This window comes from Trichoderma virens (assembly GCF_000170995.1).
Source record: "Trichoderma virens Gv29-8 chromosome Unknown TRIVIscaffold_78, whole genome shotgun sequence".
In the NCBI taxonomy this organism is placed as follows: Eukaryota; Fungi; Ascomycota; class Sordariomycetes; order Hypocreales; family Hypocreaceae; genus Trichoderma; species Trichoderma virens.
The window spans coordinates 470,550-486,464 of NW_014013671.1; the positions used below are offsets into that span (position 1 = coordinate 470,550).

Below are 15,915 nucleotides of genomic sequence, written 5' to 3' on the forward strand. Positions count from 1 at the left end.
CCCTTCATTCACCCCACATTATATAGCCAGTGGCTACCAAAGCAGATCAAAGACGCATATGCCATCTGTCGATCGTATGCATTTTCAATAGAAAGCAATGGAGAATTTTGCTTTCATAGTTTACAGCAAAGAATTGATGATCTCATCAAAGAATACCCAACGCTATGCTTATTTAGCGATATTTTAGCTTCGCTGCAATCTTTAACCCTTTGTCTCCTCATCTGCCTTTTCGATATGGATCCCCAGCGGAGAATATTTGCAGAAGCGCATGTTAACACTCTCAACCGGTGGACGCGCGACTTATGGGAACAGGCCCCGAGCGAGATTTCAGAAAAACTGAGGCCTTGGGAAGCGTGGGCATTCGCAGAAAGCGTTCGTCGAACTATCATAATCTCGTATCTGGTTCGAGGTGTCTACCATATGGCCAAGTTTGGCTACCACCCTCATTCCATGTTTGTTGAGACACTGCCATTTGGCCGTCATACATGGTTATGGGACATTCCATCTGGAACGGAATGGTCCTTACTGCCACGAAATCTTTCGTATTCAATTGTTTCTTACCATGAATACACAAATGAGTTTGCAAATCGGCTTGTTAGCCCGTACAATATATTTGAGTCGCTACTATTGATCATACGGTTTGGAAAAGAGTCATTCGATCAACGCATTGGTATTTCCCAATGCGAAGAAAGCACAACAGCCACAGTTTGGAACTAAATACTCATGCTGCATGATACATGGATGTGGAGGGGATAAATACATACTTACTCTTGTCATGTGATGTGAAGGACAACATTTGAAACATTTGCTGGTGTATACCAGAAGTTATGAATATGTGACACCTCTACCTTTGATCTTTGTACGGTCTTATAGTGAGCTTACGAGCAACTTCTATAGTTTTAACTCTCTTTCATGCAATAGAATATCACATCTTCACTATTCAAGGCATACACTGCTATATTTTCTAAAATACATAATATCCCAAAATGATAATGGGATCTTTGCCTCCCCATGTAGAATAATCCAGAACAACATGAGGTAATGACATTTATCCCTATTTGTCATCATTCGAGGGGAAAAAAAGGACTTATGTCACACTCCTTTGAATTATTATAATTGCTCCGTTTAATTGAGATGTTAGAGGCTTTGATAAGATCAATTATGTAAAAAGTCCGAATTTTGGTGTGCATATATTATGCCAGTAAACCTAATAAGTAGATCTGCTTGCTTAATAGTTGTATGATTACTCAGATGCTCTGCAACCGGCATATTGATTACGAAAGAATGTGCTGTTCTTTCAGCGACGATGAGGGGAGACTAGGCGCTACGTGTGCTGTATTAGGGCGTAGCTGAATGACTTGTTCATTTGCATGTATACAGAAATGATAGCGCTGGCTTCTGGTTGTTGGTTGATTTGGAAACATGGTTAAATGGGAAAAAAGAGAGAAAAAGTGAAAGTGAAAGTGAAAGTGAAAAGAAAAGAAAAGGAAAGGAAAGGAAAGGAAAGGAAAGGAAAGGAAAGGAAAGGAAAGGAAAGGAAAGAGGAGAGGAGAAACTTCAAGAGAAATGAATATCCGTTTTTCTGTAAGCATATTCATCTTGACTTTGGCCCTTGTTTCGAGAAATAATTACAACACAGTTTCCCCTCCAGATATAAACTCTGCAAAGGGTATAAGCGTGAAGATGGTTGGGTAGCTGAGCCAAAATAACGTGGACAGATTATTTATATCATGCAGCACAAAATAGTTAGGTAGGTTTGAGTACAAGAACAACATCGCTGACGTGGGCATAGTTTCTAGATTTCACACTCGGTATAATACATTTTGGGCGAATTATTAAGGAAAAATGATACTGTTCCATCCCATCATTACAATTAAAGAGATTTTGTAGTATGAAACAGTTATTTCTCATGGCTAATGCGGTCTATGTTTTCGTCGTCTGAACCCTTGCCTCTGTGAGTGTGGCTCCAATATGTGATGGATATGCTGCCTTTTGCATCGACGCTCAACATCTCCTTGCATTGAGTTTCATCAAACGAATCCTTCTCTGCTGAACAAATAGACCGTATCTCTTGGCCATCATTCCAATTGAATGGATATATCAGGTTGTCAGGTAATAAAATTATTTTATCCAATGTATCACCACAGATTTGATATCGCCCAATATTTTTTGCCAGAGCAATAGGGCCGGTTAGTTGTTCTGCTGATGGATAGTCATACCATAGTTGGTGAAATATACGCCTGCTTTTTTGTATCTCGGCCCTTGCAAATTCTAGTGGCAAAAGGAAAAAAGGATGTCGAGCCGAAGCAGCCATCCACGCGTTTGGCAGATGGTGATGAAAGGTTTGATCAGCGCCCATGCGCCCGAATATGGCGACGTGACTCGCAGATATTTCACCCGCAAATGTCTTCTCAACTTTGTTGAGCAGTGAACCATTATGTGATTTGAGCGCATCAAACGTAGGACGGAGACACTCAGTGTCTAAATCGGCGTATATCCTATTCTTGATATCAGAGATCAATAACAGTCTAGCACACAGGCATAAAATATAGCTTCAACTCACCCTCCAAACTTGTACATGTAGAGATTACGGGCCAAATCCGCCCGATAAATATTTCCAGGTAAGCTTAAAAAAGTGTCTTCAAGCCAGGGGAAGTAGTCTTTCACAAGTTGGAGATTATCTTCATCGGTCCACAAAACCCACTCCCAGTCTGGATGTTGCCTGCGACATGTATCACTCCATCTTTTAAATTTAGCTGGCAAATTACTGGATTTCCAGCTTTGATGAAACAATTTTGGAATACCCACCGTTGGTGGCTCAGTTGATCGACAGAGGAGTTCTGCGGGAGTTAAAGCTGGCGCTAGCCCAGTGAGACGGGAGGCTGTCTGTTTATGCGGCTCCAATGTAGCCGGGCATTTTGTTGATGCTCGTGAAGGCGCCTGATGACTCTCGACAGTGTGCCGACAGGCCGCTAGATTATAGACGTTAGAGCCATACCAAAGGTACGCGTTAAATTGCCAAATGGTAATACACAACAGTAGCGCCAGTACCAGTCTTCTTTGGCGGAGCGACCCTGGAAATGACAGCATCTTTACCCTGAATCATGCACGCATAAAGATTCGTAATGTTTGAGAGAATGGAACAATATTTCTCGCTTACTTTGGCCTGATCTCTTCTATTTATAACCAAAAGTAATTATGCAGCGACAGGGGGTTTCTCTGCCTGTTGCTCTCCCGACTCTAACTAAATCTAGGCCCCCAACAAATTTAATATAATATCTCATCATCGATGCTGTTTCGGGGTAAGCTCTGTGATTCGTTTACTTTGATATACACTATCTTGCTCTCTATTAATTGTATATCTTGATATTTATTCAACAAATTAAACATATATATAATATATCGGTACTGTTATAGGCGTTTGATTCGACATGTTGTATTTAATAATCTCTTTAGATAAGATAATCTTTTTTAGAAAAAAATTCTAAATAAACTCTAACTTATACTTACATATATACACAGCCATTAATTAATATTAAACTTGCCTTTTTTTTTGTTGTCGGCATTATGAAGGTTGCTGGAGACTCAAGGGGCTTCCCAACCCTGTTGCATCTGATCTTCGGGGCCACCGTATCCTGAGTTGCCTCAGCGCTGATATATTATTAATCTTAGCGCCAGTCCGAAACTGAAGAGCGAAGTCATCTAGAAACATCGATAAAGATATAAATAGAATCTCGTATCCTTTTTGGTTGATGGTGTATTCGTCGAACCGGTCCAGACCCCGCCTTCTCATGTTGTCACCCACAGCCATTGCGGCTGTGAAACGCAAAATCTCTCGCAATCTTCCTCCTTCAAGTTCATTGCATGACGTTCTTGCAACTCTGCTAATGGCTATTGTTACAAAATTTGAAAATGTTCAGTCGCATCAGATTCGTTTCGTATATCATGTGGAAAACAAACCATAAAATTTTGACTATAAGGAGTGGATTGTTAAGATGTCTCTGGTTGTCTTGATGCTCATATCTTGTCCTTGTATCGGCCGTTAACTGTTCCACTAGGTGTCAGAGTCTATGCCATGATTAGTGAGTGATATGGAGCACTCTGTTGGACGCGTCATCAGGATCAAGGCTAAGGGTCTTGGCAGCATCTGGTCGTTGATAACAGCAAACCAATCACAAGTCATCAACTTCTCCATCAACATAAAAGATGTATAACTACTAACGGTAACAATCAAATATTCTATATAAAAAGATAACTATACCAGCAAAATATCACTAATAATAAAACAAATATGCGATTTCCTCTGGAGAGAATTTTTGTAATGACCAAAATATGAGAGGAAAACGGAGTACTGAATAAGCATTAGGTAAGCTGGCCTACAAGGACGACCGAAGCTGGTTGGCTAGACAAGCAACCTCTTCATCGTTTGATGTGCTACCTACTCCGTAGTATAATTTTACCTCTCGTTTTCTTTTTGTCTATGTAGATTTTTTTCTTTGGTCAGCAAAAGCCGGGTAAGAATGTAGGAAATGGAATATTATGTCACGCCAGACCGCCCATTCGTTATACGCCATAAGTGAAAAAAAAGATAATGGGATGCTGTAGATATTATGAACCATTTGATGGACACGAATTCGGTTCATTTTATAACATTCGATGAGATCCCAGTGAAGCTGCGGGACGCGGGGTTTCATTTATCATGCACGTTTATAACGCTCTGATAGCGTTCTTTTGGTCAATTGATTCCTTATCACGATTTCTCCTGTATGCCTTCCTCATACTAAAGGAGCCGTTCGATGAACGAGTTATCGCGGTGTGAAGCGTATGGAATTATTAATTCCATTCACACGTGCTATTAGCATTCAAATTGTGGATGATGCAGTATATTGAATTGAAGCTATCAGCTGCGCAAAATATCTACGAAGCAGCCACAAGTGAAATGGGCCTTTGGAAGCAAGGGTTATGCTGCACGTTTGAGTCAAGCAGGCTTTCGGGCGAGTAAACTGACTGGTGTCTGATAATACGCCGCCCCATTCTTAACCGCTCCAATTAAGGCCGCCAATAAAGCATCGACTTCATGGCGAGGTGGTAGAGACTCATGGCCGATCTTATAAAGAGAATTTGTGCCCGCAATATGGCCCAGAACGAAAGTTCTAGTTGCCAGTGGAGCCATGGCCTTGGAGAAAGGATCCATTCTAAATTTCAAGACTTCTAAACCGGCCCGATTTACTCTGTTCGGAAGATCCTCTACCCATCTGTATTTGGCTGTGAATTAGTACGTGCAGGAATTCAACATGTAGTTGTCAATAGTTGAGACATACGAGAAGGTAAAGTTTGAAGAGCGGTAACTCAGACTAGCAAATGTATAAAAGGCCTCCGCTTCGGGCCCTTTGATACATAGTTTTTTAGGGCTAAGATCACCTTCTTCCCATTGTAAATACCCACCCGGTTCTATTGATTGAATTAGTCAACGGTTAAAATTCTGTATACAAATAATGAAACCTAATTTTTATGACATTGAATACTTACTTAGCAACTGTATTGCGTGTTGAATTATCGGCTCGGTATTACCCCCTCTCACTATAGGTCCGAGATACCGAATATGAACTACGTCATATTTTCCAAGAAGATCATCAGGAACTTTGGATAGAGCATCCGTGATTCGAAAGTTCACGTTATCGGGCACGTTAGACTTGTGAGGAAATTGTTCGTCCGAGATGTCGAACCCATCAAGCTGTACGGTCGGTGGAACCTGAGTGGCCACATCCAAAAGCCATACACTATTGATATGGTAAGATAAATTACGAAGGTTGCAACAGAGCTGAATGGAAGGGGGTTTACCCTGTTCCGGTTCCCAGATCTGCAATCTTAGTCTGGGGAGTAATTGGAATTTTGGGGTCGATTGTGAAGCCGTTGTGGATATTCCATAAAAGGTGTTGAGTTTCTAGTCTGATGAATGTAAGTCCATCAATCTACGATTGTACTTTCAACGTGTTCATTTCTGCTCAAGGCTAGGTGAAGACATTTAGCTCACCTCAACCCCTCTGCGTAATCTCGTCCAAGCACGTAATCATCGGTTTCGGCCATTTTATTCCAGCGAATTTGCAATTTTTAAAATATTAGAAAGAATTAACGTGTGAAATCCTTACCGGAAATTTTATATTCGAATTGAAGGCAGGAGCTTGATTTATGCACTCCAGATCTGATAGATAGGTAGGTAGCGTCATTGAAAACCTCGGAAAGCTGACGGCTAGTCATCCAAAGACGCGTCATATCGATCTACTTATGAAAGCACTAGCGGGATAGAAGATTTGGACTATTAAGAGAAGAAGTTAAGAGAGCTGGGGCAGATGCTGTCTGGGAAAAAAAAAAAAAAAAAAAACTGTATAATAAGCAGTAGGTGATATAGAGTGCTCCGTAACGTACCTAAATCTCTTAATGTATGTGTTCTAGGGAATGTGGTTATTAGGCTATGATTGAAACATTACGAAGACGTAAATCGCCGCTATTGAGTGATAAGCCTCGGTCCTGAAAAGAGGACAAATATACATTCGCATTAACACGTATTTGTTCTGAAACATATTGTGATATTTACTGTAGGGATGAGTAGTATGCTGTTGGCATTTGGTTTGCGAAACGCAATTAATCACATGTAAGATGAGACCAAGTCACAGGTATAGATTAATTCACAAAACTAAATAATGCGAAAGTTTTAGAAAAGGTCGTAAAAGCAGTTCGGCTGTTGCGGAAGAGTGGCGTGTCTGCTGTCTTACCGTAAGCAGCCGCTTATATCAATGATAAACTAACTCTGCTCAAAGCCAGATACTATTAAATGAAGTTTTCGTATCCCAGAAATGACTTTCCCGGTTTCATGTCAAGTAATATTTTTGCCCAGACGGCTATCTCGGCCTAGGATCCCTATTGAGTAACTGCATGTTTTCTGCGTATTAATGGCATGTTTGTCACTATACTTCTGCACAATATGTGGTTTTGGTTCGTAGTCAGATCAGTGTGGGTCTTTGGGCATAATTTCCACGGGACCTGGAAGATTAGAAGTGGGTGATTCTGATGCTCACAAGCATATCACAAATACAACATCCCATCCGAGGTGAAGTTTCCATATATGGAAATATTTATTTGTTTATCTATATATTCCGACTAGTATATTATAGACCACAAATCTATATTAATTCATCTTGCGGAAATATATAGCAAATACTAGCTGATTAACATCAATGTCAGCTATACCTATTCCGATATCTCCATCTCATCATGTTTACTCTTAGACATAAGAGCAAGTGAGAGTGCTGCCAGAGACGGAGCATTTGGTCAAATCCTTGTTATTAACAATAACCTCGCTCATAACAGCACCGCTGAGCGAGACTTTCTGCCCGCTTCGCGTAGCTGAAGCAGAGGTGAACTGAATGGCGGGACTGAAAGAAGCAAATGGAACTGGCTGGCAGTTGCTGCCATTCGAATTGCACTCTTCAAAATCCTCAATGATGAACTCAGCACTAGTTTCGCAAAGAGAACCTGCAGTGACGCGGCTAAATGTTTGAGTCACTTTCTGGCCAGTGGACAAGTTTTGAAGAGTAGCAGAGCCGCCGGTCAGAGAGGTAGCCACAACGGACATGGCAATCTGGTCGCCTTGGTTGATATCGATGCCGGTGAAATCGGCTGTTGCAAGTTAAACTGCTATCCTCCTTCGAAAGCTCCACAGGAATACTCACCGGCAAATTCAGGGTACCATTCGTACCATGCATCATATGTACCATCGCCATACCAGTCGAAACCCGTCTGCAGAATGGCGCTGTCACAGGTGGCGCCATCAATGCCAACCCAAGCAGAACCAGCAGCGCTGGAACCACCGCCGCCCTTGGGGACGTTGACAGTAGCCGAAGCTGCGGTAAAACCCGAACCTTCGAGAATGGCACCTCCCCAGTTAGACTGAACAGTAGCATGGCTGGTGTTGTTCCTCATGGGTGCTGAGCGGCGACCAGCACGGCGAGCAAGACGAGCAGCCAGACCGCGGTTTTGGGCAACGCCGGCCAGTGCTGCATCGGCGCAAAGAAGGGCCGTTAGGGCGACGCCAGCAACGAACATCATGTTGGGCAATGGATGTGAAGAATTGATTGAAGTGATTTTATAGACCAAGGCGTGCTTTATGAGGACTCTGCAGTGATACAGGATGAGCTATCAACAAAGGAAAGACTATTGTATTTATAATCGCGTTGATTGAGGCAGATAAAGGATATATCTTCCTAATCACCACAGCGCCTACCAAACTTGGAGATTGCAATCAAAGGTGGATTGAATTCAGTCCAGGAATTTGCAGTACACCTTCCCTCTTGACAAACATCTCCGAGCCATCATTGGGAACGAGATTCCACTTTAAGACCAGTTCAATTCCTCAACGTGGTGATAACATCGCATTTATGCCTCCATGAGGAGAGAATGCGTAGCACGAGACTCCTTGCAGCATAAGTTCGCTGTGCAGAAACAACCTTGGAACCTAAATGTAGATACAAGCTACCACACCCTACGGAAGAGGTGGTGGGGGGGCGAGCATAGGACCATATGAACGTGCCGAGATGCCGCACATGCTCATTCTGATCGTACCGCGAAAATCTTGCTTTTGGTGCTATAATCCGCTGATAAGACAACAAGGAGAAGAATGGGAGTCCGAAACGAAATGTTCAAGATGCTGTATCACGATCACTCGGAATATAAAATGCCTTTTACGAACATTATGATTATGGTTATTACTCGACTAGGGGAGAAGCAACCCAATGTTTAAGCATTCTTTTGCGAGATTGTGGCTTGGCGATCTTGCCCTATCGGAGCAGCTATCGGAGACTATTCACCTTCCTTATTCACGCGGGTAAAATACCGATCGTGGCTAGTATGCTCATATATCCACCAAATTCGATGCCGATATTCCGATTTCTCCATGTCCAAAAAAGGAAAGCGGCTAGACAACAGATGATTGGCTTCAGCAGACTCATTTCACTGACTAGCTACCTACTTAAGTTGGAAACTTCCGTGATGCCTTATCATGATGGAACAGAAAGATTAGAACTTTGGCATTGGCTATTACACTATGAAATGAAAATGGAGATATCTCTGCTGGCATGACATCATTGCGGGGGTTCTTCTCCCTGCAGCATCGTAGCATCTTCTCTCTTCTTTAGCAGTATATAATTAACGTTTAGTCAATGGACTATGAGCGTTTGCAGATCTTGCAATCATAGTTTGTCTTTACTGCGCTTATCCTGTATACAAGATACGTCAATTGACCATTGCTGTTTCACAGCAACTTATCTACGTCTATTATTCCCATTTATGGTTCATTGTTATCGATGAGGACTGGACTGCTTGCTAAATTTGTTCATAGTTCGAGAACTAAATGGCAAATAAATCTTCTCTTTCAAGATGCAGATAAATATTGTACATTATGAATAGACATGTCTTATGCTTCATAATGTCAATTTGCCCTACGTCTTGATAATAGATTACACCCTGAACCAATCACCGTTTTCTTCGTCTATGACTGTTTCAAATCGAGGAGAGATAAGTATTTATGAACCCCTCAGTACCTTAGAAATCTCGTAAGTTTGACTGCGCTTGCAATTTCTCATCGGAATGATTAATAGGGCGAGGTGTAATTTGACGGTCCTGATCTGCTGAAACCTCGTAAATTTGCAGCCTGATGCGACTAATCAGCTGGTGGATTGCTTATATACAATTGAGGTTCATGTATTGTGGTGCAATATTCAAAGTTACATCTTCAACAGTAGAGTGGTTCATTAAGTTTGAGTACCAGTTTAATTTCGGACTGCTCTCGTCCTCAAATCTGAGGAATATGGCGGTATCCTAGGGTAGAACTGAATTGCTTCGGTCAATCGAGTTTCACCACAGATATACTAATCATATTTTTCTGTTTTTATAAAAGTTATTGATGAATTTTATCTTTTTTCTCCTGAAGAGGAGCAATGATAAAGACAGTATTAGATGTATCACTAGCTGTACTAGCCTTATCGAAGACAATATCTATACAATTCATTTATTAACCCATATTCCTTCATCAACAAAATTCTGCAATATATATGACAATAAATGAAGATGCTAAACTATTAGAACTGGTGAAGAGGATATGCAGAATTTTGTTTCATCTCGTTGACATGCGAATTTATAATTGAGATGTCACAGAATTCGACAACTGCACAAGATCTCACCACATGTGGATCTTCATTTTACGTTCCATATAATAATTTTAGCACTATTCTAGCGGAACTCGTAACAACCTGAATTAGTATGTCCTGACGGCCTTCTTTTCTGGCTTTCTGTTTTTCTCCCCGTCATTTCTCATTTCTTCCTCCCCCTTTCCCTCGTAGATACTGTAGGCAAGGTTTGCATGGGCTTGAGATAATAATCGGTCTCATCCGAATTTAGAGGTGGACATAATCATCGGTCAAGGATTGATCGCATCAATTGGGGGCAGTAAGCAATGTTGTACAGATTTATAACGTAAGAAGATCCTAACACTACGTCCAAAAAGGATATACACGAGGGGTATATAATTTTGATTCTGTATATATTATAGCTATAGGAGGCAAAATACTATAGTCAATTCCCAGTTAAAAAACTGCCAGCCCAAGTACAGCACCCCTTTGTCCGCCGATCACGAGCAACGATTAGATGTAAAATCGGAAGTCATGACTAATGTAAGGGACCCACAAAGGCTTGAACTTGTGAATTTGACTCTCAATGGTAAGATTCAACCTCTGGTAAATATTCTTCCTCTTTAACGGGTTGTACGCAGGAGCAGATATAATTGGCCACTGTGAGCTCATTTTGTAATAAAAATTGACCGAATTCTCAACGAAAACATAATGTTACATGAGAATATTATACTATCGGTTTATCCGTTTATCGTATGTGACTTTGAAATACTCCGAAATTTGTCGGCCAATCCGCACAATGGAGACTCCTGCAAACGGCCGGAATAGGCACCAAAACATGACAGATTAGGCTAACTGATATCAATAGAGATAAAAACTATTATGGGCAAGTCCTATCATATGTAGGAACAAGAGCTTCATTATTATTGGTGCAATACAATGATTTAAGGCGAGTCTTAATCGGATATTCCTAGAGGGGATGAAACGGAATAATTAAATAGGCAATAAAGGTCTTGGTGTTTACAATGCCGGGATGCTCAGCCTAGAGCCTGTTGTACCCCGCCCCTTATTTCCAATACCCAGGATATCTTACTGGATAATTATGGGTTCCCCATTTTCACTACCACTTATCATTGCTTGCGATATTCCGCTCCCCGTATCAGCCACATTTCCTTTAGACCGTCTTTTTTACTGTTAAACATCGGACCAACTATGGTATTTATGGGCATGGGCACCACAATAATAAGTGATATCGCTTTTTATATATGTGCGTAGGATTAGGATCGAATCGAAGTGATACCTTGGGCCCAACCCTTCTACTGGGTCTCATCGTGCGTTTTTTACAGAGTACAACATTAGGGACAATGGAAACCGGCCGGTGGCTAAAAGTACATCAGGTATTGGCTAAAGATATAATAAATTAGCGGCTAAAAATTCACCAATTAAGTGGCTAAACATACCTGCTTTAGCAATTTGGAGGGTTACAAGAGAATGAAAAAGCCCCACTTCCCCACGTTGTTGTCTCAAGTTTACCTTTAATCTCAGGTGTTCCGAGATTTACTGGCTCCTTTCGGAACCTCGATTTTTGTGAACATTTCCACAGAAACAAAGATGGGATGGAGCGTTCTTAAGTATAAAGATATACATCGAGTAAAATTTAGGCTACAATATTTAAGTAGGCAGGCAGTTGGATGGGAAATTAGTCGGCCGATATGTAGCAAAATAGAGGACAGATTGGGCATCGTCAGTGTCAATACGTATAAATCTGTGCCGAGCTGCATTCAATGAAATGTATACATTGAAGAATTCTAAATACTAGGCTTATTTTCTATAGGCGTTTGATTCGGCTCAATCTGCCCAAGGAAAAACCGGGCCTTCAAGCTGTGAGTAATATGGATAGACATTTAGTGTGGTAGGAGCGCATTGTTGCATTTGCCGTGTAGCTAAATGGATGCTACAGTAGATGACATGGTCTTAGTGCCTGTTGTCGATGTAAATGAGCATCTTAGGCACGAATAATAGCCGGAAAAGATAGCCTCAATGTTTTCATGTCTATGGCAAGAAAATTATATATAGTCCAAGCTCTCTCCATCTCCATCTCCATCTTCACCTCCCTATCAGCTTGGATACTCCAAGAGCTTTATACACCATCTTTTGGAGCATATCATCTCGGTTGGACAAAGATTGTACATCATGTATCAGAAATTGGCCGCCATCTCGGCCTTCCTGGCTGCTGCCCGTGCTCAGCAGGTCTGCACCCAACAAGCGGAGACTCACCCGCCCCTAACATGGCAGAAGTGCTCATCTAGCGGTTGTACCGCTCAGTCAGGTTCTGTGGTCCTCGATGCAAACTGGCGTTGGACTCATGATGTTAAAAGCACCACCAACTGCTACGATGGCAACACCTGGAGCAAAACCTTATGCCCCGACGATGCTACTTGCGCCAAGAACTGTTGTTTGGATGGAGCTGCCTACTCGTCCACTTATGGAATCACCACTAGTTCTGACAGCCTCACTATCAACTTCGTTACGCAATCGAATGTTGGCGCTCGCTTATACTTGATGGCAACTGATACTAGTTACCAGGAGTTCACGTTGTCTGGAAACGAGTTCTCTTTCGACGTTGATGTTTCCCAGTTGCCGTAAGTAATCAAATTTACGTACCACAGCTGGTATTATGGCTCTAAACTAAATTATCCCTAGTTGTGGCTTGAATGGAGCCCTGTATTTCGTCTCTATGGACGCAGATGGCGGCCAGAGCAAGTATCCGACCAATGCTGCCGGTGCCAAGTATGGCACAGGTTATTGCGACAGCCAATGCCCTCGTGACCTGAAGTTCATTAACGGCCAAGCCAATGTGGATGGTTGGCAGCCATCCTCCAACAACGCCAATACTGGTATTGGCGGCCACGGAAGCTGCTGCTCAGAGATGGATATCTGGGAAGCGAACTCGATTTCACAGGCCGTTACTCCTCACCCTTGCGAAACTGTCGGCCAAACGATGTGCAGTGGCGATGGTTGTGGTGGCACATACTCTAGTGACCGATATGGTGGCACCTGCGACCCAGATGGATGCGACTGGAACCCATACCGTTTGGGCAACACTACTTTCTACGGCCCAGGCTCAGGATTTACTCTCGACACCACCAAAAAGATGACTGTTGTGACTCAGTTCGCCACTTCTGGTGCCATCAGTCGATACTATGTCCAAAACGGAGTCAAATTCCAGCAGCCAAACGCTCAACTCTCTGGCTACAGTGGCAATACGCTCAACAGCGACTACTGTGCAGCTGAGCAGGCGGCTTTTGGTGGAACTTCGTTCACAGACAAGGGCGGCCTCGCTCAATTCAACAAGGCCCTTTCTGGAGGCATGGTCTTGGTTATGAGCTTGTGGGATGATGTAAGTTCATGATATAGTTAACGCCATTATTATGGTTTCAGAGCTGATTGAGTTATGCAGTACTACGCCAACATGCTTTGGCTGGACTCCACCTACCCAACAAACGCGACGGCTTCTACCCCTGGTGCTAAGCGAGGAAGTTGTTCTACTAGCTCTGGAGTTCCCAGCCAAATCGAGTCTCAGTCTCCCAACGCCAAGGTTGTCTTCTCCAACATCCGCTTCGGACCGATCGGCAGCACTGGCGGCAGCACTGGCAACCCTCCTCCCGGCACTTCGACCACCCGATTGCCCCCATCCAGCACAGGAAGCTCTCCCGGCCCAACTCAAACGCACTACGGGCAATGTGGTGGAATTGGCTACAGTGGACCTACACAATGTGTTAGCGGCACCACTTGCCAGGTTCTGAACCCATACTATTCTCAGTGTCTGTAAGGTGCTTCGGCAGCAGCCTGAGATATTAAGTCGTATATGAGTCTTATCATCTTCAACTACATGTAGGATTTACTTATTGTATCTACTTTCGATTCTAGTAAATACGGTCATTTTATTTTCGGTGGACAATGGCTGTTCGGTGTTTCAATCAATGCGTATGAGCTTGGCAAACTGGCTTTTTCAAAGCATATTGATCCCTTGCTACAAATGCATTATATAGAAAAAGAATACGAAAATATTTTGCAAATAAAACTTTTTACGAATCGTATAATTATAGGATTGCCAAATATCTCAGCTTCATATATCGCTACCATCTTTTTTCTCATCAGTACTTATCTCGCCAATAGGGCTCAACTCCCATTTCCACAAATCTCCTTCTTTCGAAATCCATTGTAGCGCGCCAATTGCTGACTATCCAAACTGAAACAAATAACAAAATGGCGACAGCTGAAATCAGCGGCGCGATGATAGAAAATATGGCAAGTCCGTAACTAGCGGCCTGGAAGGCACTGTTAGAGATCAATTTATCTGTCGCAAGGCCAACTTGCATTGCTGTCAGTACAATAACGACGTAGCCGAGTATCGTTATAAGAGACGCAAAATTGTCCCGAATCAAGTCCCCGTAAATAGCGTATCCAGAAATTCTCGAGTATCCTCTCAGCAAATGGCCCTTTCGAAACCGATATATCTTGTTCAAGCGCCCGAGACGGAGTTCACCGTACCAGTACCTGGGGTTGACGGTAGAATAGCAATGGTGCTGCAAGATCTGGCCCGACAACATCTTCCAGTACTCCCAAGTTACGGCTTCCGGCAATAGTCCTTTCTCGCGTGCGACACGAAAGTCGCTGTAATGTGCAATGAGGGCACAGTACGAGAATAAAAAACCTCGAGCGCATTGTTCCAGCTCGATGCGCTGTTCTTGGCTGTCACTCGATAGAATATGTTGTTGCCAAAAGGCTGAATCTAGCAGATACTCTGGAAGAGGCTTCAGGTGAATTCCTTGTGGACCCCATATGAGATGCAATTCTGGGTTCTCGGTAATAATGATGTCTCGCGAGAGTACTCGCTGGTGATGCAGGGGCCGAGGAGGCATAGGTCGGCCGCATGCCCACAACCAATCTTGAACGGCATTGATCTTTCTTACAAGAAGCTCCTGTTGCAGAAATTCTTGCAAATTGCTGGTAGGGTTCAAGATCTCATCTCTGGTAGATCGAGTGGTTGCTGGCAAAATTCTCGCCAGGTGTGTGTGTGTTGCGTCTTGCACATCCCTGCTGGATGCTTCGTGGGCTGGGTCAACCAATTCAATGGTAAACGGTGGACTTTTCTCCATTATTGCAGTCATGGCAAAATACCATAACCCGGTAAACCTGTGTGAGTTTGGGAAGTCCCTGGACGAACCAGAAGGCCTTCGTTGCTAGGCCCTATGGAGCACGGTTAATTATAAATTCGTTTGAATGGAATACTATTTGTAATTTCCGTTGGCTGCCTGGAAGCAGTGGCCTGACTCTAATCCTGGTGCTTTCAAGACTGAATTAGTATTGTTTCGTCCTTCTATTGGCTGTTGAAAGAGCTTCAACGGAGAAAGAGGAGCGCGATGGATTAGCCCGCATTGTTCCAGGCCAGGATATCAGCCGCAGTGGGTTACACTCCGCAACTGTTGCGGAAATTAATACATAAGCCGCGAATTGCAGTTGTGTGTTGGCTGGATATGTTCCAACATACTAGTTGAGAGCAGCAACACGAAGTTGTCATGAGGCTAGCTCGGAATGTGTATATTTTCTGTGCAATGAATACAGAAATATCCGCTATCAATAGATGTAGCAAAATTAATTTTGCACTTCACTTAGGAAGCGTTGGAAATATTATCCTCACATTCTAACAGGACATTTACTTCATGTCAGC

The 15,915-nt window shown here is 42.8% G+C and overlaps 5 protein-coding genes across 5 annotated transcripts; 1 reads left to right on the forward strand and 4 right to left on the reverse strand.

Moving 5' to 3' along the window:
* Positions 1–1,900: 1,900 nt before the first annotated feature.
* On the reverse strand, positions 1,901–3,090 carry TRIVIDRAFT_69476 (glycosyltransferase family 32 protein; the record flags this gene model as incomplete). The annotated part of the gene is made up of 3 exons (XM_014099501.1): positions 1,901–2,498; positions 2,564–2,722; positions 2,999–3,090. The coding sequence occupies 3 exons, from the start codon at positions 3,088–3,090 to the stop codon at positions 1,901–1,903; spliced, it is 849 nt and encodes a 282-aa protein (XP_013954976.1).
* Positions 3,091–4,978: 1,888 nt separating this feature from the next.
* TRIVIDRAFT_223748 (uncharacterized protein) lies at positions 4,979–6,087 on the reverse strand (the record flags this gene model as incomplete). Its single annotated transcript, XM_014099502.1, has 5 exons — positions 4,979–5,255; positions 5,322–5,451; positions 5,530–5,780; positions 5,842–5,949; positions 6,035–6,087. 5 exons carry the CDS (start codon positions 6,085–6,087, stop codon positions 4,979–4,981), a joined length of 819 nt encoding a protein of 272 aa, XP_013954977.1.
* A 1,195-nt stretch (positions 6,088–7,282) lies between these two features.
* On the reverse strand, positions 7,283–7,980 carry TRIVIDRAFT_49834 (uncharacterized protein; the record flags this gene model as incomplete). Its single annotated transcript, XM_014099503.1, has 2 exons — positions 7,283–7,677; positions 7,731–7,980. The coding sequence occupies 2 exons, from the start codon at positions 7,978–7,980 to the stop codon at positions 7,283–7,285; spliced, it is 645 nt and encodes a 214-aa protein (XP_013954978.1).
* A 4,322-nt stretch (positions 7,981–12,302) lies between these two features.
* TRIVIDRAFT_90504 (glycoside hydrolase family 7 protein) lies at positions 12,303–14,280 on the forward strand (the record flags this gene model as incomplete). Its single annotated transcript, XM_014099504.1, has 3 exons — positions 12,303–12,823; positions 12,885–13,581; positions 13,642–14,280. The coding sequence occupies 3 exons, from the start codon at positions 12,375–12,377 to the stop codon at positions 14,011–14,013; spliced, it is 1,518 nt and encodes a 505-aa protein (XP_013954979.1).
* A 58-nt stretch (positions 14,281–14,338) lies between these two features.
* Positions 14,339–15,343, reverse strand: TRIVIDRAFT_49737 (uncharacterized protein; the record flags this gene model as incomplete). The annotated part of the gene is made up of 1 exon (XM_014099505.1): positions 14,339–15,343. One exon carries the CDS (start codon positions 15,341–15,343, stop codon positions 14,339–14,341), a length of 1,005 nt encoding a protein of 334 aa, XP_013954980.1.
* Positions 15,344–15,915: the final 572 nt, after the last annotated feature.